This window comes from Typopeltis vanoorti, chromosome 2 (assembly GCF_054136105.1).
Source record: "Typopeltis vanoorti isolate ZY-2024b chromosome 2, IOZ_Tvanoo_1.0, whole genome shotgun sequence".
Classification (NCBI taxonomy): domain Eukaryota; kingdom Metazoa; phylum Arthropoda; class Arachnida; order Uropygi; family Thelyphonidae; genus Typopeltis; species Typopeltis vanoorti.
In genome coordinates, this window is record NC_143550.1 from 128,988,718 (window position 1) to 129,015,270 (window position 26,553).

The 26,553-nt window shown below is 34.4% G+C and overlaps 1 protein-coding gene across 1 annotated transcript in view; it reads right to left on the reverse strand.

Annotated features, from left to right (window-relative positions):
* Window positions 1-2,103: 2,103 nt before the first annotated feature.
* LOC150109427 (solute carrier family 22 member 3-like) overlaps window positions 2,104-26,553 on the reverse strand; it is a 63,146-nt gene continuing 38,696 nt past the window's right edge. The window contains exons 4-10 of the mRNA XM_090408137.1: window positions 25,789-25,957; window positions 25,584-25,710; window positions 16,885-17,003; window positions 13,027-13,241; window positions 9,108-9,289; window positions 6,766-6,947; window positions 2,104-2,891 (exon numbers count right to left, since the gene is read on the reverse strand). Of these exons, the coding sequence (XP_090264263.1) occupies window positions 2,807-2,891; window positions 6,766-6,947; window positions 9,108-9,289; window positions 13,027-13,241; window positions 16,885-17,003; window positions 25,584-25,710; window positions 25,789-25,957 (1,079 nt within the window). The 3' untranslated portion in view covers window positions 2,104-2,806. The remainder of the gene's footprint in view (window positions 2,892-6,765; window positions 6,948-9,107; window positions 9,290-13,026; window positions 13,242-16,884; window positions 17,004-25,583; window positions 25,711-25,788; window positions 25,958-26,553) is intronic.

The window sequence follows — 26,553 nt, forward strand, 5'->3', positions numbered from 1 at the left end:
ACTTCATATCGCCATTAAGCAGAGTGGAGGGCTCTCAACCTTCATATCGCCATTAAGTAGCGTGGAGGGCTCTCAATGAAATCTATCTACTACCTAAAGATAATCACATACATCTAGGTTCACGGCGGGATTCGTGAGCCGCTTTTCAACCAAGCTGGCAAAGAAGGAAAGGGAATAAGGCTATTCCCTCTCATTTAAAAGACTATTCCTGGAATTGTATACAGTATGCTGAATGTGGGAGGTTTTATTATTATTATTATTATTATTATTATTATTATTTTATGCATGAAGAATGACGAGTGGAATGCGTTGCCGAATAAGATGACAAGACTGCAGATGTTGAATCGGTAGGTGCTATAATTATCTTGTCATTATATTACTACTCTCCACCTATGAATGACATCAAAACTATTAAATAGTAGTACAGTACTTTAGATGGGTTAGATAATCTGGATGTCTTGCTCTAGAGACCAAATATGGAGCTTTTTCAAACCACGTTAGACTTTTAATAGTAGAATGAATTCACAAACATTCGTGCCACAGCGGAATTCGAACAGACAGCCTGTTTGTTGCCGAGCATCTGTTCTGCCTAACCTAAGCCGGCACCTTCTACTCTAGCAACCATCCTCGACGATTGACTTCAGGAAGCATTTCTGAAAATATAGCAACTATGAGTGGCTTTAAATATGTACAAAACCCGAAATTATCAGTAAATGACTCTATGACCTAGAGGGAATTAAGAAATATGGAGTTCCTTAGATCACGAAAAGCACATCCCATTATCAAATGAAATTGATTTATAAACTGAATTTATATTTTTCAACAGATTTTAAATTAAATTTTATGTCAAAGGCGTCAGATGTTATTTTTTCTTTAAAATTCAAATTAAAATTTTTTTATTTAAAATTGTGTGTTGGAACGTTAACGTTCCAACACAACACAATGATATTCTGATAACGAAATAAATTGTGATATTTATTCTGATAACGAATAAAATGTCATTGGCTTTCTATTCAAAAATTCTTAGGATATTATTGATGTATTATACAGACAAATATATGCACGTTTTTTTTTTTTTTTTTTTTTTTTTTTTTTTTTTTTTTTTTTTTGAGGAAGGGAAAGGGTTTATCGGAAAAGGCATCAGGGAAGGAAACAGTTTCTATGTTCAGCCACATTTTTCCATCTCTTTCCCTCCAAAAAAGTGCTCCGTCCACCCTTAATAATATTATATATATAAAAAAAAAAAACGGATTTTTTCAAATTAATTATCCCACATTGTCTCAACCTTTCCACTTTTTCCCCAAACCCCCTTCCTTTAACAGCCTAACACCAGAAGTATACACATCACGGAAAGAGGACAGCCAACAACATCCAAGCAAGGTATGTCCGAAATTTCTTCCTCTATTATTCTGCTTATATTTGTCTCTATAATACATCAGTAACACCCTAAAGAATTTTTGAGTAAGCCAATGACACACAAGAAAGGGGCACTCCTAAACAAAAGCAGGCGAAATAGCCGTAAAAATAATAGGTTTTAAGAGGAGTCACATGAGAATTTTCCCAGAAATAATACCTACGAATAAAAATGAATATATTAAAATTGCAGAATACTTCAAGAAAACTGAAAAAAAACTGTTAAAAAATTATGTAAGTATTTTAAACATCCGATATTATTTGACTATACTATACAACAGCATCATATAACGTTCTTATGTATTTTTGCGCCTAATGAAATTCGAAATAGTTTCTGTTAAGCTTATTTTCCGGCTTAACACAGTTCATTGAAATGTAGTGTGTCTTCTGACAAACCCTTCGGAGAAATAACGCTTGCAATAGAATACGCAACTGCACTGGGAGTGTCATTACCGAGAAGTTGACAGCATACAAGGAGATTTAGCTATTCGTTTTATTAATATTCTTATTATGCAGAGAGAAAACAGCATACTTGTGTTAATAAGGTATGGGCAATAGCGAGCAGGAAAATATTGACCACGAGCAAGAAAAAAATATTATCTGATAAGTATATATATAATCGGTGCTAGAAAACCTGAATTGGGTATGATTGTCATATTCATGTATAAAAACAAATAATGAAACAAGAATTTCAGAACTTTATTATCATTAATAATAATAAGAATGTTTTGCCAACTTTTGCGAAAAATATAAAGATCATAATAATATTTTTTCAATAATATTATCAAATAACAGTAATGATACTAATAATATTAAAGATTATTAAATAATAATCATAACAGCAATATTTTAATAACTGATAATAATGATAAAGGTTTTTGTTTATACATATGACAGCTTTATTTGCATATTGATGTACTGAATGGTTGTACCTAAGTTCATATACCTGCAAAACAAAGAAAACAATTGTTATTTTATTTATTTTTTTCTGAAATCAAGCTTGTCGGTAAAGGTCATTATCCTGAAACTGGTTCTTGATACTGTACTTTGCTTGCCGTCAACATTTTGACTGCAGACGACGACAGAGAGGCCAGTTCTACTTTGCTGTTAATTCGACCGTACTCACCGGATTGTCGTAACAACTTTTTAGATGTTGCTTTGGAATCCTTCCCTGCTTACTCGACTGTTGAAACCATGGATCGGCGCATTTTACTAATGAGCTGTTAATAGTTACAGACTCACTTGTATACTTAGAACTGTGCATTTTTTTTTTTAAAATTTAAACTGTAGGGAATGACTAAAGTATAATGGTTACAAAAAAGAAGAACAAATATGAAAAGTCGCACGGAAACGCCTTCTTGTATATTTTGCTGAAGTGATTAGTTACGCACTATCATTCAGCCGAATCTTTGGCCAATGTAGTTTCTTTTTCTTGGTTTGATTCTTTGTCCATAGGCGGTGCGTCTGACTCCTGTGTGCTGTAAAATACATGAAAGAATTAAAAAAATTCATTCAGAAATGAAAAATAAATCAAATTGTTAATAATAATTCTATACATTAACATACATAAAAATCAAATTTTGCATTATAGTATTTATTATAGTATTTTTCGAAAAATACTATAATAAATACTATAGTGCAAAATTTGATTTTTATGTATGTTAATGTATAGAATTATTATTATTATTATTATTATTATTATTATTATTATTATTATTATTATTATTATTATTCGTCGAAACTTCTACATCCCAGACATGATAAACAAATTACCTTTTGAATACAGAAACCTTACAAACTACAATAGCCTGAAAAGAGCTCTAAGGACATACTACGAACAAGAAACACGCACCCAAAATACCATACAAACTTAATGAAACACAATATATTCGTTCAGGCTTCCAGTTCAGCGACGCATCAATACATTCCAAGTTATTGTGTGTGTGTGTGCGTGTGTGCGTATGGGTGTGTGCGTGTGCGTGCGTGCATGTGTGTGTGTGTGAGAGAGTGCGCGTGCGCGAATTTCTCAATCATAGATTTCGTAGCTTCCCAACGCAGTAAAAAAAACCAATAAATAATAACCAACTGGTGTCATCCTCAGATAAGCTTACATATAAGCTTCGAGGATGAAAGCAGAGAAATTAGTTCTCATCCAAGATGTATCATATATATAACCAAGGGCATGTAATGTACGTGTCACATGTAAACCAAAGTAAGTAATGTATGTATTATATGTAAACAAATGTATGTAATGTAAGTATCATATGTAAACAAAAGTAATGTATCATATGTAAACAAATGTAAGTAATGTATCATATGTAATCAAATGTATGTAATAACTGTAACAAAAGTATGCAATATAGAGTGATTATATCCATTGATATTGTATATATAGAGATATATAGAGTGTAAAATTGCAAAGAAACATCTGTAATAATCATCATTATGAATATTATAATAATATACGTTGTAAACAGTTATTGTTATTATTATTATTTAAAAAAAATTATGTACAAGAAAGTATTTGTTATGCATAATTGTATTCATGTAATGTATGTAATTTAGCTGAGAAATAATAAAATGTTAAAAAAATTATTATTATTATTATTATTTTAAATGAACTGTAAAGAGACAGGAATTGTTTATTGTCTTTTAATTTTTGCTTGTGATTCTATATGAAAGTATAATTTAATGTTCGTATTATCATTTATTTTCCACCAATGGTGATTCACTCCTTAATCTTAAAGCTTTTTCTAAAATTAAATTTTCTCATAATAGAAAATTAAAACAATAAAATATCAATATTACAATACATTATAATGCTCATCTTCTCCTCCGTCTTCTTCGGAATATTTTACAGTTCTAAAATATTCCAAGACACATGCTTCCAGTTCAGCACTTTCCAAAAATAAAGTTTGGTTTCCTAGTTTACATATTATTTCATTATACAAAAGAATATGAAGTTCAGATATAAATTAGCGCCTTTTATTCTCTTATAGGGAGTAGGTGAGACCTTTTAGTGATAGTCTTAGGCCAAAACTATCATTAATTATAAGCAGCAGCCGATGAAGTGACTGGCAAAGAAGTGCTGTCATCTCTTGGTTCCTAACCCTAGATGTTCTAAATGGTATGGTGATCAAGCAGTTCTGACACTATTGTTCAAAACAGTCTCTCATATAGACTAACCAAGAATTAGCTGTTGAGGGAAAAAATATCCATGAAATAGAGTACTTAATATCACATTATTATTTAATCACTTAATTAATATAACACCGTTTTCATTACCAGAAACAAAATTATGTGTAGATATTTTAATTTAAAGGGGAAAAAAAACGAGAAAAAGAAAAGCAAGCTGAGTATTTCATTTTACAATGCCATTTAAGTTAGCATACCATTTTGCATCGCACTGTAAAACAAAATAGGTGAAACACTGAATCATATAAAGATTTTACTATTTCAAATTTAGTGTAGCACATTTTTAATAGACTTAGGTAACATAATTCCAGCTCTCACGGATTGATGACGTTCTTGCAAAATACAGCTGCCATCTAGTGCTTGTAATTCTGATTGATGACGTTCTTGCAAAATACAGCTGCCATCTAGTGCTTCTAATTCTAATTAGTTTTATCGCGTGATTTGTGTTCTATTTTACTGAGATGTGGGGTTAGAAATTCCTCTTCTCGGACGAAAAAATCCTACTTGCCTGTATCAAAGATCGACTAATTGGAACCACCCAATAAATCTACTAACTTTTATTATAAATAAAAATAAAAAAAAAAAAAAACTATACCCAGAACAGCATATTCTAGGTCCACTAATAGAATTACGTAGAACTATTTTTAGCGATAAGGTAACTTTTCACTTAAACGAAATGTTATTCACAGAATAACATTTCGTTTAAGTGAAAGATGTTTGCCTCCACCAAAGATCGACTAACAGAACCATGTTAGTCGATCTTTGGTGGAGGCAAGTAGGATTTTCTCCTCCGTAAACCAACGGACATTTTACCATAAATGAATTATCTGGTCTCATAAAGAAGAAACAGGGTCCTCCTCCCGCACACACATACTCCAGAAATAAATCTGAACTTTTATCCTCTGTGGGGAATATGAAAAAAACATATAACTTTTCGTGTGCGATGAATCTACTGGGATCTCCAAATTTAGAAGAAACAATAATGACAAGATATCTATTATAATTTATTATTTCTATAAATATTTTCACTAATTTCAGCATGCTAAGGTTTCTCCAAATAGTAACATTTGGTTCCAGGTCCAGAAATTTTGAAAATTGCACTGGGTATCTACATACCACTAAACACATGAAAAGGAATACCGTAGTAAAGCAGATGCTTGTAGTAGAATAAAGGTACATTATCGTAACTTTAACTTGTATGCAAAACACAATTAAATTCTTTATCAGTATGTCACCTATAAATTTAAGATCCCTGCAACAAATCATTTTCAGCCAAATTTCAAAATTTCAGACGTTTCATGGTGCAAAGACTCTTGTGGTCACGGTTGATTAGATGTGATGTCACTGTCATCTGCATTGATGAAAGCGAATCAATACAGGTAAGTGCGACGGCAAGATATTCGTTGGAAATCTGGATATGATCGAAATCCAAAGTTCCATATAAAATTATCATCTATATTCCTCCTTAAAAGTTAATAAATAAAACCCTTTTTTGTGATGTGATGTTGGAGTGTTGTATCCGAGAGAGTCACCTCAATTCACTATTTGAAGGCAAAGCCTTCTTCATGGCATTCTATCCATGGTGCCTTAAGTGTAAACATTCACATCTGGAATTAAGAACAGTGTTTTAATATTCCAGAATGTTGAGGCTAAAACAGCGTGTATTCTCTGGCCCATTTATTTCTTTTATGAAATGAGTTTCCAGGAGAAATCCTTGCACTTCCGCTTGAGGTTGCATAACTTACTGAATTCTAAACTAGATCTTTAAAAATCAAAGGATAAATGTCAAGCCTGCGCTAATGGCAGGTCGTTCATCGAAGAGTTGGGATACAAACTCCAACAAAAAGGATTCTTCTCAAGTTTTGTAATTTAGCACAGATTTGCTAATTTACTAAAAAATCAACTATGCTGATATAACGAAACGTTTCAGTGACTGTTCGAGCGAAACTTGATTACTACTTTACCCGTCAATGTACTTCAAACTCTGCTATACAGCGACAGTGAAGGAATTATCAGGAATGATTTTTTATTATTATGATGATGTTTTTACAATACATAAAAATACTAATTTTTAGTAATAACAAGGTTATATGAAAGTATACTTTTTCCGCTGAGGTTTCTCGCATATGTAAATATTATTTAAACTAGAGTACTTACACTTCAGATTGCTTAGTGAAGGGACAAAAGCATATCTTCTGATCTTGACCGAAAAGTTCCCCTTCTTCAAGCGTATGTGGAAGATGCTGATGTGCTGTCTCTGGAAGAAATATAACCAGAATGCTTCCCACAATGGCCAGAGCTCCAAAAATCATTGATGGAAGAAGTCTATCATACATAGCCTGAAAATATATTGTTCAAACATAGCATAATAGATGTAGTGAAATAATTATCAGTGAAAACAAAGTAGTATATCAATTACCAATAGCTTTCTCAATGGTCTTATAGTTTTACAAGAAGACGAATAATTTAACAACTGGAAGGTGTGGTAATGAGAAGCACCACTGATCCGATCAATAAGATGAGTCCTTGGACTCAACGGAGGTCTCATGTAATAATAATAATAATAATAATAATAATAATAATAATAATAATAATAATAATAATAATAATAATAAGCTAACATTCTGGACAGATAAAGGAAACTACAAAGGCTTATTTTTTATTTTATTTTATTTTTGTACGACTGGAGAAACACGAGGAATGATCACTAACAAATATTCTGTTTAAAGAAAGATTAGTCCAGCAAAAGACGTTAAACAACTAGTAAAGAAACATTTCTGTGCACTAAATTATTCTGACATAGAGTATAGACAGCTAGGAAGCTACAGGTCTAGATAAAATATATTTTCCAAAGCAAGAAATGAACAGTTTATCATTGTCGTAATCTTTACAATTTCTTGAAATTAAAACTTCTTTCAAAAAATTACACGCGTCTTCTATAAAAAAAAGTGGCTAAAAAAAAAAAAAAAAGGCCATACATGGCGTAGTGTCAAACTTAGCGAATCAACTTTGTGTCCACTATATTTAGTAAATATTCCAAATTCCTCGAAGAGCAACACATCTAGAGTTTTAGCAAATATCTAGAGTAATCATCACTGCCATTCTTCATTGTCATTAACATACACCTCAGATACATGGATTATCAAAAAAGAAATGAATAAGATCGATGGCTCTGGAGATGTAGTTACAAAGTTACAAAGTTGCAAAGAAGAATGATATGCGGATAAGCTGGATAGAAAAGGTTACAAGCAACCAAGGAATTCAAAGAGCGAACTAAAAGAGAATGATATTGAATGAGATCAGGAAGGGGAAAATGAAATTCTTAAGACATGGGCTAAAAGGAGGATTGACTAATATGTTAATTATAGGAAAATTACGCGGAAGAAGGGACTGATCAAGATATTACCATATGAAGGACATTTAATACTCGACAGGCAAAAGCACAGTACAGATCTTTGGAGATGCACAAGATAGGAAAATGTGGAAAACCATGGTCGCCAACTTTCATGCCGGAGAGGGCTCTTGAACGAATTAATGAATGAATATATAAAATAAGACGAATAGAATTTTTCTAATACCGTATATATATTGTAGGTATTATTTCTGGGAAATTTTCCATGTTACTCCTCTAAATAAATATTATTTTTATAGCTATTTAGTCTATTTTTGTTTAGGAGTACCCTTTTTTTCTTTTTTCTAATATATATTGTTTTATGAGAGCTTGATTGTTATAGATGGGTATGTTTCTTCTTCCTTTACTTAATAAATACACCCTAATGAATATACATAAGAAATAAATTTATTAGCGTATTTATTACGCTATTTTAATTTATTTATAATAAATTTAAATATACATTTAAATACGCCAATAAATATACATCAACAATAAATTTATTAGGGTAATAAACACACTAATAAATACATGCTTTTAAATACACAATAGTTCCTTCTTTTTACACCTAATAACAATGGTGTAGCTAGAGCTTTTGTCGCCCGGGGTGGTCCCTGACTTTCCCGCCCCTCTCAACACACACACACCAAAAATACTACAAAAAGTCAAAACGACATATAGGGAAATAAATTAAAACAATATGTTTATTTTTGAAGTAAAACTTTAATTTCAACATTCTAAAATGCTATTTTTCTTTCTTTTCTGTTAGCAAAATCGTCGATGACTTTGGCGAAGTTTATTTAATAATAATGTAGATAATTCTTAATCAATTTTATTTAGAAAAACTCCTCTCACAACTATCAACACTTACAGCAATTATGAGGAATATTCGCAGTAGTATTACAATATTTGAAAATGAGTTCTCGAGACTGTATTTTAGAATTAACTGCAAAAGTTCAAAAAGGTTCAAAATGTCGCCCGGGGAGGACCGTCCCCCCCGCTAGCTACGCCTCTTCCTAATAATAATCATAGCGGTAATTAGGATTATATCTTTACATTTTTAATTAATAACATCAACGTTTTACGATTCAAGTAGTTCAATATTTACCAGATATACTATAGAGGGAGCCAGAGTCGTTCCTGCAGCACCAAACATCCTTTGTATAGACATGCCTCGCCCTCTGACGACAGTTGGGAACAACTCTGCTCCAAGTTGTAGTGTTATATCGAAGCCAGCAGTATAGGAGGTACGAATTATCATCGCCATGATAAATATTTCTAGCTTAGCGTCTGAAATAAAATAAATAAATAAAAATATCACATAATACAGCATGGATGTGAATCTCATATGGAGGGGATTTCAGAAACGACGATTTTGCACTACTTGTATTTATTAATATATCAAAATGCATATCATATATAATTCTGTTGGGTAACTAACTGACATAAACGAATCTTCTTAGTCACCGTTCATTAATGTGTCCAAGTTGCTTGGACTTGAGACTCGTACACATTAAGGTTGAAAGAATGATTTAAATGAGTGCGATATTTTTAAGAGTTTCTTATTTGATAGAAGAATCTCGGCACTAAACTGCAGCATATTTGAGATTCTACAAAACTATGCTAGTGGCGCCAATGTTAAAGCTATGCAAATTTTCCAAAGATAAGGATATTGTTTAAAAGGAGTAAGTTGATTTAATAAATGCCTAAGTTGCCAAATATCTTAAGTTTCAACCAACATATAAACACTGAATGGTTTATAGATGGCATTTGAGTGGACAATTTTCCCCCTCGTAAATATTGAATAAACTATAGATGAGCCGCTCATCTATATATATATATATATATATAGATGAGCGGGCCATCTATATATATATATTAAAGATACAAGTAAAGATACTATTTTAAACCTGGTTTTACTCCATTTCCTAAGTAAGCAAACAGACAAACAAGTCAAGTTTGCGCCTGCAAATCTAGCTGACCCTGCACGTAGTGCAAGACCAAGGCAACTCATGGTAAAAGTAGAATGAGCTCTGATCACTAATCTCAATATTTACCCTTAATGCAAAGCACATCTCCTGGAGGAGATGTATGATGCTTTGTATTAAAGGCAAGGGGCCACTACCCTAACCTTTATTGAGGTGTATTTAAGTAAAGACCTCTCTAAAAATTAGGACGATCCCTAGACCACTCCATAGTGGCCAAAAGACCGTCCAACTCAGCATTGTTCCACTCAGTGACAGGCTCACCCCGTCACCGAGAAAGACTTCTCAGCGTTGGCTCTACCCAGTGGAAGGCTCACCCCACCACCAGCCAGAGCCATGATCTCAGCGGTGGCCCTACACAGAGACAGGCAAAAACCTATCCCCAAGCAGAGCCTCTCAAAGCCAGCAACCACCAGTTCAAACCCCTATCGAGGTGTATTTAAGTGAAGACCTCTCTAAAAATTAGGACGATCCCCAGACCACTCCATAGTGGTCAAAAGACCGTCCAACTCAGCATTGTTCCACTTAGTGACAGGCTCACCCCGTCACCGAGAAGAACTTCTCAGCGTTGGCTCAACCGAGTGGCAGGCTCACCCCATCACCAGCCAGAGCCATAATCTCAGCGGTGGCCAGCCCCCCCACCAGTTCCGACCCCTATCGAGGTCTCTTCGGTGGGAGCCAGACTAGAAATACCAAGATTTTAGTAATACAGAGCTTATAAGTATTTTACCAGAACAAGTTACCATTAGGTGTTTTAACCTTATTAAATAAAAATCTCTGGAGGAGACATAAATGTAGAAAGTATTTTACCTTGCGTATAATAAATGTTAAAGATACCAAGCTATTTTAAACCTGGTTTTACTCCATTTCCCAAGTAAGCAAACAGACAAACAAGTCAAGTTTGCACCTGCAAGTGTTGCAAGTCTAGCTGACCCTGCACGTAGTGCAAGACTTGACTTCTTTTTGCCTGTTTGCTTACTTGGGAAATGGAGTAAAATCAGGTTTAAAAAAAAAAAAAAAATATATATATATATATATATATATTTGTAACCCTAATATATATATATATATATATTAGTAACCCTAATAACCTTGGTAACCCTAATATATATATATATATTAGTAACCCTAATAACCTTGGTAACCCTAATATATATATATATATATTAGGGTTACCGAGTAATTTTATAAACTTGGTTATTTTACTCCTAATCCCAAGTAAGCAAACAGTTAAGTTTGCGCCTGAACGCGTTCAGGCGCAAACTTAACTGTTTGCTTACTTGGGATTAGGAGTAAAATAACCAAGTACCAAGTAATTTTATAAACTTGGTTATTTTAATTAACTTGGTTATTTTAATTAATTTGGTTATTTATAAACTTGGTTATTTATAAACTTGGTTATTTTACTCCTAATCCCAAGTAAGCAAACTTAACTGTTTGCTTACTTGGGATTAGGAGTAAAATAACTCAGTTTATAAAATTACTTGGTAACCCTAATATACATTATTCCCAAGGTAAAAAAAAAAAACCACGCGGTTAGCCTAGTGGCTATGCGCTTCGCAACCATATGCCTGGGGAAGGAGTGTCCTAGGTTCGATTTCCGTCGGTGACGTGAGGAGCTGAAGGATCTTCCTCAGCCATAGCCAAGTTAGCCAGTCTTGGGCGTGGACAGCAGGGTTTTTTCCCCCAGTTTATGCGGGGGTTTTCATCCCGCAAAGCAGGCAAACTGGCCTTGAGAACTCAACACTACAGGCCATAGGATACACTGCGGCATAAGGCTGACCACCTTATCCTGTAAACGGAGTGAGGTCCGATGATCAATGGACCCTCGACACCGCAAGGTAAAAGAGGGTATAAGGAAGATGAGATGAGATATATATAATGTATGTATGTAGAGAGAGAGAGAGAGAGAGAGAGAGAGAGAGAGAGAGAGCAGTGCGTGATTGGAATGGATTAGCACTGGAGATACTGAATGGTGGTAGTATGAATGAATTCCAGAACGGGTATGACACCTGGTGAGGATAACATCCGGCCTTCCTTGATGAGTTCCCGACTCCATGGAGGTCTTTCTTAATAATAACAATAATCACAGCAAAAGCGATGGATAAAAACCAAAACATAACCTTACAAAAGCCATCCGATAGAACAAGTAGACAGATTTGTATATGTGAGAAGTCTAATCACTGATGATCAAATATGAACAAGATATAACAAGAAGAATCCAAATGGCAAAACAGCCTTTCTTAACGTGAAACAAGTACGTAACAGTAAAAAAAGTCAATATAAATACAAGAATAAGAATGTTAACTTGCTCTGTATAGTCTTTATTAATGTACACCTCAGAAACATGACTGTTTGAAAAGAGATGGGAAAGGAGTGACGGCTCTGGAGATGTGTTATCAAGAAGACTGATGAACATTAATTGAACAGAAAATTTTACGAACAAGCAAGTGAGTGAAAGAGCAAACCAAAAAAAGAAGCTTATTGAATGAGATCAGAGAGAAGGAAATGATTTTCTTAGGAGATGTGCTAAGAGGACTAACCAATATGATCATTATTTATAGGAAAACTACAGGGAAGGGAGGAAGTGACCGACCAAGTAATCACTATATGTAGGACATTAAAGTCTGGACAGGAAAAAAGTACCATGCAGATTTTGAGTATGCACAAGATAGAAATTAGTGGAAGGCTATGGCCGCCAACTTCGGGATCAGAGACGGCACCTGAATGAATATTATATTATATATCTCAAACTATTTCAAGGAACGCAGCCCGAATTCATGACACTGAGTCTATGAGAAATTTATTGTTTGGATTTACGACAATTGGCTAATGATGGTTTTTAGGTTGTAAAAGCAGGAGTGTACTGTATGATATTTGAAAAAATGAGAGAGAGAGAGAGAGAGAGAGCTGAAAACTGGTGCCTATGAGTGCCATCAATTTAAATCCTACTTTCTATAAAAGGAGATGTAGCGTGAAATTTAAATGCAATAAATTTACTGCTCAAATATATTGAATTACTATATAATTAAGTTCAAATACCTTTCGACATGAAACCAATGGCAACCCCCATTACTCCTCCTAGCATGAGACAGAAGAAATCGGGCAGTCTTCGTCCAATCCGGTCAATAGTGAGAAAGATATAGAAATTGGCCGGGATTTCTGATATCGCTCCCAAAGAGAAACCGAGATATATGTTCAAGTCCAGGTTGGTTGTATGCAAACAGTTTCCGTTGTAGCAAATTGCAGCAATGGTCCTACATCGGAAGCAGTTTATGGAAATTTATATTAACCTTTGTGACTAATAATTGAATAAAATCACTCCACAGTTTAACTCAAACATCAACACACAATTGTACATGAAGCATTAAAACTATTAATATTCACGATAAAATTAAATGATATTTTTAATTGAATGTTGTAAATATCAATATACCAAGTTGTAATTTGAATAAACAGATCACTTGTTTAGTTTATTGCATGTCAGTTGTTAAAGATAGAAGAGAATGACAGAATAAATTAATAAACCGGAGAATGAGACTACTTAAAGGAAATATTATTTTTATTGCGGTGATCACTTTCGAAGTAGTCATATATGAATAAATTATACGTTAATTATCACTCATTTTGTGTTTAACGGAAGTAACTGACATCTAGGGATAATAATTAACTTTCATTTATTTATTTTTAGTTATTATTTCGTCTTGGTCACCAAACTGTTTTCTTAGGCAGAAGGGTACTTGATAGAAGGAACGATTCCGATGTTCTCGACAACCCGATAGAGGGCGCCAATTAATTAACACTGCTGAAGTATCACAATTTGAACTCCTGCTTTCCCTCTGTTGCTGTTGTGTTTGTGTCAACGTGTATATCTCATAATCGTATGAGACAGTGGCGCACTCAGGATTTAATCTTGGGGGAAGGCGAGCACTCATGATTTAATCTTGGAGGGTAGCCGAGTTGAGTAGACAATTTGAGAATACACACTACACATTGCATACGACCTATGACTGAGCATCTGCAATGATCGGCAATACATGATACCCGTGATCTCCTCTGGCCCTGCTCGGGCAAACGAAGTAGCTCTCGGTCAGCCAGAGCACTACTTCTTTCGCCTTGCGTTCATAGCGGCCGTGATTCCCGAGAGCTATAGGGTATTCCCACCTTATGCATGTGTGACCGCTAATTCATAAGTAGTATAGAAATAGAAGACACGACACGACACGACATAAATCAAAAAATGAATTGTAATTAGGAAAATATTTTTGGAAATTTTTCTAGTGTTTTTTCCTTTTGGGGGGGGGGAGGAAGCAGGAATCCTTCCCCCCCTTGGGTGCGCCACTGCTATGCGATATGTATATTGCCTGCGAAAATGTCTTGGTGACTAATGCGGTATTTCGCATAAGTAATAATAACTAATAATAACAAAATAAAAAGTTAATTCTTTTTCCTAGACGTCACAAATTCTCTTAGGATCGTTGCCGATGTACCTGTCTGTCGGTAGACAACATCATGGCTCTATCTACACGGAATTTGATGAAACTGAGTATTTCCAATCTTACTAAAATTTCTTTTAGTAAAGACTGGAGCTACACAAATTTTAAATGAAATCAAACCACTTTTTTATATATAAATAATGCAATAAACAAATAAAATTATGCTACAGATATGTAAGCTAAAAAGTTTTGAAGTATACAGTTCTACGCTTGAAACTGCTTAATTTATGACCAAATGATCACAATTACATTCATTCAAATATGTTACAAGACCTACTGAAGGAATAATTTCTTGCCTAGTATTGTGACTATAGTCCTTAGTGCTGATATCAAGTGTTACTGCAAAAAGATTTTGTTTAAACTGAACTTAAAATATGTTTAAATTGGATTTAAACCTTCACTTAAGATGTGGAACTTAAATTATGGAAAAACAGTTCATTGCAATATTCGTTACAGTATTTAATAATTTGGAATACAGGAATCCCCCGATGTGCGCCTAACGTTCTTTAAAACAGGCGCATTAATCGAAAATGCACTGATCGAATACAATAACGTATGGGAAAAAGTATAATTCGTTCCTCAAATTTCTTTCTTGAACCTTAATTTTTTTATAAAAGAATTAAGGTATGTCTCAGGTCCTAGTTAAAGGAAAACCATGAAGCTGAAAGACAATAAAACATATTCAGATTATAAATTTTATTATTCTACTTCTTAACAAAGAATTGAGCTAACGTAGTTTGGCGGCCAATTTGTTTCTTTTTTCATACAACCGACGGTATGGCCCTATTGGCTCTTCTACTCTTCTGCAAATTTTACTGCTTCTCTCTCTTCATCAGGGTCAGCCTCTAAGCATTGCTGCTTAAAAACTTCGATTGTACGAAAAATATTTTTAAATTGTTTCTGTGAAATCTCTTTTGGCTGACTATCAGTGGTTAAATTTTCTTCATATTCTTCGGGATCTTCCCGCTGTGCATCTAAATTTAGCAAGTCGGAATCACTCAATTCTTCAGAATGAGATTTAATTAACTCTTGGACGTTATCATTGAAGGGGTGAAAGAAATGAAGGACGTACGAATTGGTCGCCAATACGCGAAATCACGTGCTTTATAGATAAAATTTTCCAACTGTTATACAAGCAAAATAGTTACCACTTTAAAAACTATAATGATAAAAAGAATTAATTTTCTGACGTGTAATAATAAACAACTCATCCCAGAAGACGGATTGATTATCGGAATAGATTCTCCTTTTTGTGACATGCGCAGACGTGTCGATGGGTCTCGAATCTGTGGGCGTACTATAGCAGACGACATAAATTTTGGCAGTAAAAATTTGGAGCATAGTATACATAGTATACATGGAAGTAGTGTATTATAAAAATTTAACCACTGATTTAGTCAGCCAAAAGAGATTTCACAGAAACAATTTAAAAATATTTTTCGTACAATCGAAGTTTTTAAGCAGCAGTGCTTAGAGGCTGACCCTGATGAAGACACAAGCAGTAAAATTTGCAGAAGAGTAGAAGAGCCAATAGGGCCATACCGTCGGTTGTATGAAAAAAGAAAAAAATGGCCGCCAAACTACGTTAGCTCAATTCTTTGCTAAGAAGTAGAATAATAAAATTTATATTCTGAATAAGTTTTATTAAAAATAACTTTATAAAATGTTTTAAATCGGCAGCTAAATTATTTCATTCTGGTGAGTGATTTTTTAAAATAGCCATAAAAATGTATAGATTGAAAATTTTTAAAATTTTGACTGGATTTTTCATGATTGAAGTAATATTTTAACATGTGATTCAAGCAAGAATATTACGTTGTAGGTATTTTCTTTGATAACATGAAAAGTTTGTGGATAATCCTTCATTGATGTCATACTGTTGAAGGTGTGCCCCACGAGAAGTTTTTATAAATATTTGAGTACTTGTACAGTCCTGCGAAAATGCTTTCATAACGCCAGACTGGCTGAAGAAAAACTGTTACACTTCTGGTCGTTGACTAGAGGAACATTTTCCAGAACTTTTGATCTTTAGTAAGAGCACACGGAAATTTTTCTACACAAAATTCTGCTTTTTAACCTAGCATCTGAAAAATTCGACCACGGAACTCACACTATTATAGACAATAACATGAATGTTAGAGCCATCAGGTGACTGTCGTATTTTCTCTCTCTCTCTCTCCTGAAAGCCTTGGTTCACTGATTGTTTGAACTCACTGCCAATGACTACTGAAGAATGAAAACTGGCTGCTTCAAATCTTCAAAAAGTTAGTTAAGACTAGACCAACTTTCTTAAAGTGATCAAGCTTGTGTTAGACCTTTATCAATAGACAGCATTTAGATGAATGAAATATATAATTGTAAATATCTAGTTTAGAAATCAAATGGCTGAATTTTTTGAACTCACCAGGCAGACAAAAGAATTATAGTCTTCTTCCTCATATTAGGAGTTCTAAAGAGACCAAGAACGGAGTGAGCTGTGGCATTTTTCTTATCATCATTTTCTGGTGTATTGTTTTCATCTTTCTGAAAAAAAAACAATCAGAATATTACCTTAACCATTAATGAAATGCCTATATCTGGTTCAGAGATGAAACGAAGGTACAGGGCCGGTCCGAGAGTATCTGAAGTCCCTAGGCAAAGAAAATTTAGGTGCCCTATAAATTATCTCTATATAAATAAGGTTGTAATTTTCCCCGAACTATGTAGCAAAATCTGGTACCCCAAAGTCTAGGTGCCCCTAGGCGATTGCCTAGGTTCGCCTAATGATAAAACCATCCCTGCAAAGGTATAATTATTGGAGATAATTGTTTGTATCAGTATACAATTTATTTAAGTTATATGATTGCTTGCATTCCAAATATCTTCATGACTGAACCGATCCAAATTTTAGTTCTTTTTATTATTTTTTTGCAGGGGAGGAGAGAATTGACAAATATTTATTTTTTTTTTTTATTTAAAAGAAATATCTTTTAAAGGTTCGTTGTCTTTAATTAGTTTAAAATGACGTTTGCATCCATAGCACTAGGCTACCCAAAGGAAGCCATTCCAAGTACGACTGTACGATTGGATATCTATTCTAAACTATTTTAAACCCTTTCTTTGACCAGCTCCTGAGTTAATCAGGTCAAACAAACGTTTTTTTTTTCTCTTTTTTTTCTTAAGGAAACTCGGACTTTTCATCCTGTAAACTCAAGAAAACTGACAGCAGAACCCGCACTATTTCAAACAGATGATATACTGTGTTAGCATCAGGGACCACGAGATGATGGCACTTGCCTGCCTCTCTTTATCGATGCCATCTATAATTCTATAATGATAGTCCAAGACTATAATGATAGTCTTGGACCAGCTATTTCTGATTAGCTACCAGTGGAGATTGAGCTTCCCTGTCACTCTCCAAAAAAATTAGGTAGGGCTAAAATGGCCTCACCTACTCCCTATAGGGAATAAAAGGTGTTAGTGGATTTATAATTAAATAAATCAGCTAAGGCCTTTTATTCCCTTATAGGGAGTAGGCAAGGCCTTTGTACCCTATCTAGCTTTTGGAGACTGAGTGGGCAGTTCAATCTCCACCGGTAGCCAATCAGAGATAGCTGGCCCATGTCTATTACTAATTATAGGCAGCCAGTGATGAAGAGGCTGGCAAACAAGTGCTGCCATCTCTTGGTACCTAGCCCTAACAAGATATGTTACTGTCTGAAATAATGTGGATACTACTACTACGACCGATTTTCTTGAGATTGCGGGATAAAAAAAACGAGTTTCCGGGAGGAAAATCCCGCTTGACCATGCCGAGATCGACTTACTCGGGAATCGGTCGAAGAAAGGCTTAGAAAAAGTTCGTCCAGTCGGCAACTAGACTTGAACTTAAGTCTGACTTCGAGCGACCAACCACAGAGGATGTAAGCGTCGCTTCCACAGAGCTACTACAATACGATTAACTACAATTTTTAAGTAATAACATTTCTTTCCAATAAATAACTCATAACTTTTTTAATATCAAAGAAAGTAGACAGCATTCCTAGCTATGCTTTTTTGACACTGTTGGCTGCTGGATAAGACTCGTCGATGCAAGAACTCGGATATTTGTATTTTGTGTGTGTGTGTGTGTGTGTGTGTATGTGTGTGTGTGTGTGTGTGTGTGTGTGTGTGTGTGTTGTATACTGCCATTTATTCTTAGTTGTGGAGTTAAAAAGAATATTTTTTCTCTTTTTTTCTTTTATTTTTTTCCGAGTGAAAAAATGTTGCTTACTATCAGAAAGATAACTAGCTCTAGAATCCATGAAATGGGTTCTAGAGCTAGTTATCCCCGTTGGCAATTAGGTTCGAAGATCTCTTTATGGCACCTTTTAATGTGTATTATAATTCAAAAATATTTACAGATGCTTTTCTTTTTTGCTATTTAACAGAAAAATCCGTTTTCTTTCTTTCTTTTTTTTAAGTGGTAGGAAGAGGCAATTGTTTTTCCTCTGGATATCATGACAGTTCTGGATATCTCGATATCTGGAGAGTTTGCCTGTTTTTTGGATTAAAAATCCATGACTTCCGAGAAGAAAAACACTGAATAAGACCCGCTAACTCAAAGTTGAAGTCTAACCGGATTGATTATAAACATTTTATTGATTGTAAACCTTTTCAACAATAAAAGCTTTTTATCTTCGAAACTAACAGATGATAAATTATTCTTATTTATTCTGAGGGGACTGTATTTGGAACAGATAGAGTTATCTCAGACTTCAAAACAACTGAGTGTCATTTTTCACTCAAGACACTATCTGACCATATACAGCTAAATTTATACAAATAAGAAATCTATCCAACTTTAGAATACTCTCCTCAAATTTGGGGATGTGGGGAGATGCCCCAAAAATTTTCTCTAAAGGAATGTTTGATTCTATCCTTAAAAGGGAAATCCAGTTAATAGATGACCTCTTTCTCTCTCTCTCTCTCTCTCTCTCTCTCTCTCTCTCTCTCTCTCTCTCTCATTTCAATCACTTTTTTTTCATATGATTTGTTATGTTTCATAGATTTTTCATATGTTTCTAATAAACCGCTTCCATTATTCCTCCCCTATCCTCAAGACCAATGTTTCTCAACATGTGGTCTGTGACGATGGGACAGGTCCGCATGCAGACTTAAATTAATTAAATAAATATATTTTTTTTTAGTTATCTAAAGTCTAAACAAATTAAAATTGGATAAGTAAGTAAAAATTATTGAAATCAAATGGAGACTTAAAAAAAACAATAAATATCGTCAGAATGTTCAAAGGTGGAAGCAATAAAACTATATTGTTGTTCACTTCATCCTTTTTATTATTCGTCATTCTGCCACTAAATTTGTAGTGGCAGAATGACAATAATAAAAGAGGGGTGAAGTGAACAATAATATAGTTTTATTGCTTCCGCCTTCCCTTGCTGTTTTGTCAGATTTGAAGTGAATATTGGTCGATTGGTAGAGCCTCTGCTACTAATGGCTCAGTTAAGTAAGTTTGAGCGAGGCTAGTAGTTGGACGGAGACCAATCGTTCGATGCTGTTGGCACACTCTTCCTCGATGAGTCTTTGGTGTCAAATAATAATAATAATAATAATATGTGTTATCCACATTCCAACTAATGGCTTGCTGTTTATTGATTTTTATTATTGAAGATTTCCCTCCTTCAACCAAGGCTCAGTATATCTTGAGAAGTGCTAAGTGATACTTGGACAAAGTGTGTCCTGAGTTAACCAGTATTATATACAGGTAACCCTCGTATAACGCAGTACTTATACAACGCGGTTTCGATATAACGCAGTTTACGAATTGTAGCAACCCTTGCTGAACGCGGTACTTAGACAACGCGGTTTCGATATAACGCGGTCTACAAACTGTGGTAACCCTTTATCCTTTCATATAGTTTTCAAGGCGCGACTTAAAAATCAAATTTTATCTTCGATAAATTTGCTTCTGCCCGTATCGCGCATGTAGTCATAAGTAGCGAATTTATATTAGGGGAAATACCCTTTAGCACGCATGTACGTCAATTGTTTACCGTATAAAGTATTTATTGTTGAAAATTGTCTACGTTTTCTGAAAAGAAAGCGCATTAAAAATCATAAGTGTGTTAATCTCCAGCTGAAAACTTTATTTTTTGGTGAGTTACATACAATATGTAATGCTTTTTTTTTTATGTAAAAAAAAAAAAAATGTGGTAATGGCCACTAGAGCGCTTTTGCGATATACGCGTTTGTTAATAGGGATAAACCCACCCACTGTAAACTACCAAGATAACAATTGAACAAGACTGAAGATACATTCGGTTTCGATCAGCACATAAGCTCCAATGTGATCAGCCCCAATCTCTTCAATAGTGAATTAATTGATGTGGAAATAGATTTAAATGAGGAGGAACTGGTACTGTACAATTAGTATGACGTCGAACCAAATGGTGGGGAATGTTCAGTCGAATATTCTGATTGTGATGAATCCGTTAAAGAACTCAGTTTAAAGAAATTAGCAATAGGATTGGATTTGGCAAGAAAGTTCTTTTATGGATAATGATCTCTCAATGGAGCGCGCCGGAAAATTCATGAGAAAATTGGATGTTTGTTTAGCTCCATATTATGAACTTAATAAAAAAATTGCAGCGTACTGGTAAGCAAGGTCTTATTACTGACTTCTTGATAACTAAAGCAACCGAAGTATGCAGTGAGAATTATACTAATGATGTCCAAGAGATTTCAAGTGATGACGACGTCCGGTCACTCGTAAATAAAGAACATCTACGAAATGTTAGTTTTGAAGAGAGTGATGACGATTAAAATATACACTTTATTTTATTTTGCCTAAAACACTTATGCATTATGTGCAATGAAGTTTACGTACAATTTATAATTTTTTATAATTTTATATACTATGTATTTGTTATATAGTTTGTGTTTTTGTAACCTACATGAATTATTTGAATTAACTAAAAATATTTTTTTGTTGGATATGTCATCGTTTATATAATATAAAAAAAAAAAAATCAGCTAACGCCTTTTTATTCCCGTATACGGGAGTAGGCGAGGCCATTTATCCCTGTCTAACTTTTGGAGACTGAGTGGGCAGTTCAATCTCCACTGGTACCCAATCAGAGACAGATGGCCCAAAGCTATCACTAATTAAGTGGTACGCAGTGAAGAGAGACGGCTCAAATGTGCCGCCATCTCGTGGTCCCTAACCCTAACACAATATATTTAATGTCTGAAATAATGTGGGTTCTACGGTCGATTTTCTTGAGTTTACAGGACGAAAAACCCGCTTGCCCGTGCCAGAGATCGACTAACTCGGGAACCGGTCGAAAAAAAAGGCTTAGAAAAATTTCCTCTAGTCGCCGACTAGACTCGAAATGAAGTCTTCCTTCGTGCGGCCAAGCGCGATGGTGTGCAAACGCCACATCCACTGAGCTACACAGGTTCTATTTAAAAAAAAAAAATTATTTCGGAACCTAACCTTACTTTTTCTATCTGATCTGAATCTCGCATAACGTGATTTATATAACGCGGCAAATTTGTGGAACCTAATATCCGCGTTATACCAGGATTACCTGTATTTACATATTTTTCGGAAACGTTTTTTAATAATGGAAAAGTAGCTTAGAACTAGGACTTTGAAAAGAAAGGCAAATGAAACAGGTGATGCTAACCCTAATTGTGATACATGTGTTGTAACGGCGAGTAAATCTGATACTATTAAAGAAGAAGAAACAAGCAGTTCAAAGAAAAAATACAGTAGGAAATATAACAGTTCATATTTGGAATTCGGGTTTACTTGGTGTGGAGATGAAAGTGAACAGAAACCTCAATGTGTTTTGTGTTATGAAGTGTCGAACGAGTGCATGAAACCTGCGAAACTCCGACGACATTTAGAAACCAAAGATTGTGATGTAAAAAATAAGCCAATTGAATTTTTTCGGCGACGCTTAGGGACATTAAATCATGGGAAAGATATAGCTTCGGCCATGGGTTCCATTAATAGCAAGGCACTGGAAGCATCCTATTTCTTAAGTTTGCGCATAGCGAAAACAGGGAAACCTCATTCTATCGGGGAAAATTTGCTACTTCCAGCTATAAAAGATGTGATAAAAAAGATGTTTGGCAACAAGTTACTAAAAGATGGTGATTTGATTTCTCTTTCAAATGACACTGTCGGTCGCAGAATTAATGATATGGCAGGTGACGTGGAATCTCAGTTAATCGAAAGAGTTATGAAGAACCCTAATTATGCGTTACAAACAGACGAGACTACTAATGTTACAAATGATGCGCAGTTAATATGCTACGTAAGATATGCGCATGATAACAACATTCATGATGATATTGTTTTGTAGAACTTTGCCATCCCGAACAATTGGAGAAGAAATATTTCACACTCTCAATAATTATATAATACACAAAGGAAGCCAGTGGGAAAAATGTATAGGCTTCTGTTCGGATGAAGCTGGCGCTCTTACAGGCAGGCATAGTGGGATTGTTTCTATGGTCAAGGAAGTAGCTCCGGATATGAATTGGGTACATTGTTTCATACATAGGGAAGTGTTAGTCTCCAAAGGATCGCCACCAGAATTAAAACTGTGCTATATAACGCTGTAAAGCTAGTTAATTTTATTAAAACTTGACCATTAAATAACAGGTTATTTTCATTACTCTGCGATGAAATGGGCAGTGAATATATACAACTTTTGCTTTATTCTGAAATTCGCTGGCTTTCCAGGGGCAAAGTACTAACAAGGTCATTTCAATTAAGGCACGAAGTTTTATTATTTGTAAAGGAACGTAATTCTGATTTTGCATTACTCCTTGTTGACGAAGCATGGTTATCAACACTATTCTATCTTTCAGACATTTTTTCTAAATTAAATGAACTAAATCTCTCCCTTCAGGGAAATTCTTTAACTGTTCTTGATGCCTAAGAGGAAATAAAGGCATTCGAGAAAAAACCGATTTTATGGATTAATTATGTAAAAACAATTTGCACCTTTTCCAACATTGGAATCCTTTTTAGTGTAAAATGATATTTTCGTCGATTCTGAGTTTCTGGAAAGGGTTTGTGACCATCTCAAAAATCTGAAACGGAATTTTGAAGCATATTTACCGAATAACTTTTATAAGAAATTTCTGTGGGTTCACGATCCATTTCAGGCTTTCAGTCACGAGAACGACCTTTCGTCATCGAAAAAAGAACAGTTAATTGAGCTTTCAAGTGACAGTGGATTTAAAATGCAATTCCGTGATCTTGGTTTGGCTCGATTTTGGATCTCGCCTTCAGCGAGAAGTGAATTTCCCGAATTATCTGAAGAAGCATTGAAAATCGTCAGACAGTTCTCTACAACCTATCTTTGCGAGAAAGGATTTTCATCGCTCCTTCAAATAAAACAAAATACAGAAATCGTCTTCGTGTGTGTGCCGATCTTCGACTGAATTTGACCAATATTGAGCCAGATATCTAGCAACTATGCAAGGGCCGAGAAGCTCAAGCACCTCATTAAAAGTAAGTAGTAACATAATTAGATCATATTATTTATTTGTTTAATAAAAATTAAAACTTTGTTCAAATATTATACACTTTTAATCGTTTACTTCCAATTTAATTAATTATGTTTACATATGCATTCAAAACATGCTTTTAGATTTATTATGTTATAAATGGCACAGTTTTTCCGAAATGTTGGCAATTCCTACTTAGGTTTTTAAAAAAAAATTACGAAAAGTCAAAATATAGGGAAATAAATTAAAACACTGTATTAAAAACTATTTATTTTTGAAGTAAAACTTTAATTCCAACTTCTAAAATGTTATTTTTCTTGCTTTTCTGTTCGCAAAATCGTCGATGACATTGTCGAAGTCTATTTCATCACTCAGTTGCTGTTTTTAGACAGTAAGGCAAGATTTCTTAAACGCCCAAAAAGTGCCGGCTGGGGAGGATCGCCCCCCCCCCCTCCAACTACGCCTCTGTAACTTAGTGGTCCGTAGAATTGTTTTCAGCATTTTACTGGTCTTTGACCTTAGAAAGGTTGAGAAACACTGCTCTAGACCCATAAGGACATGTGCAGCTGCAAGTCAGCATTCACTCGTAGCGTAGGTTCCAACCTTCCGAACCACTTCTCGTTATTCTCTTCCATTCCGTTTATATCTATATTCTGGAATCACCTTCGTCTCATTTATTTTTATCTAAGAGTTGAGATGTTGAGACTACTTCAAGAAATATTTCAACAGGTTCATTCTTTCTCTTTAATCACTTACCCCGCCCTCCCCACACACCTGATGTTCAACTGGAATTGCCTTCTTGAAATATGTGTATTGCAATTATTTGAGTTTGACTAGCTCTGTAACGTGTACGAAGTGTTTATGAATTTAGTGGAAGAATCAAAGTCCGCAATTTGTTTCTCAGGAAATATTGCACAGCAGAAACCGTTTACCATCTCTCCTCTTTTAGGTAGCTTTTTTTTTTTTTTTGGAACTTTTTTTTGGTTTCAAAATAACAAGTAAATATTAATTCATAATTTTTATTCAAAGAACATTTTATTTTATTATTTGGACGACTGGAGGATATCAAAATGGTGTAATTTTGGTGTGCACCCAGCACAATGGCGCACCCAGGGGGGGGGGAATAGGACCCCCAAAGAAAAAGGAAATAAACAGTACAAAATTTTCCAATTTTTTTTTTTTTCATAATTAAAATTAATTTTTTAAATTTATGTTGTGTCGTGTCTTCTATTTCTATACTACTTATGAATTGGCGATCATTGCAGATGCTCAGTCATAGGTCGTATGCGATGCGTAGTGTATATTCTCAAATCGTCTACTGAACTCAGCTCCCCCCCCCCCCAAGATTAAATCCTGAGTGCGCTACTGATCCAGTATCACACTTTATAAAACCAGAACAATCCAGGACGTCATTGGATCGTTCTGCTGAGTACTGCTATTTTGTTATTGAAGAAGCATAATGTCAAACTAACAAGAGACCTAAGCTACATTTGTAATTACTATCTCTTAAAATAAAAATAATCATAAGAGAAAGAACAAGGTGTTAATTCAAGGTATATCTTTGAATATGCACACGAAATGAATAATTTAACTCACCAAGAGTCGTAGGAAATGTTCTTTCGATAACTTTTTTCCGTTTATTTTTGCCATCCGGTGAAGCAATTCAGCAGCCTTTTCTGTATAACCCATTGTTAATAACCAGCTAGCCGACTCAGGAATAAACCTAAAAAAAAACGAAGACTTCTTGCAGATTTGGATAGTACGATTTGATATCAAATTATTTAACTGAAAACGTACTCACCATGCAACGAAAATGATAAATATGGCAGGAATTAAGCAAGCGGAATGTATCCATCTCCAGTCTCGGAGATAATAAGCAATCCACGGATAGGAAGCTGAAGAGGATGTCCAAGTTACTCCCCAAGTGAACAAAACCAGTTTACGTGCTGTTGGACCAGAATATTCTAAAGCTAATCGAGCGAAATCCAAAAAGAATTATTAACTGAATGATTGGCAATAAAAGTACTACTACTACTGCTGTTGCCTAATAATAATAATACCTGAGAAATTATTATTGAATAATGTTCTTAAAATATTAGACAAGATTAGAAGCATATATAAGAAAATAAGATAATAACAACAGATTAAAAACATAATCAATATTGGATTGTGTTTCTGTTATTCTAATTCTATCAAATTGAATCTTTTATTTTCATTACAGTCAAATATTAAAAAAGGGTAGACTACCGGAGTGTACTAGTTAGAGTAAGCATATTTGACAAGCTTTAACTACGCATGTTCGACACAAGCTAAACTCGGATAAATTAAAAAATGTAAGTTAAACCTGAATTAAACAGCACGTGAATTAAACAACACATGGTTTCGTTCGTACATAGCTTACCATGGGCAAGGATATTTCTTCTTGCTTTCAGCTCTAATCAGTGATTTTACTAGGAACAGTGTTATATGCTTTTAATAAAATGAGAATACTTCGAATAATTGATAATCAAGTTTGATAGTTTTAATATGGATACAATGCCGTGATGCCGGTCTGTTTGGCGAGTGA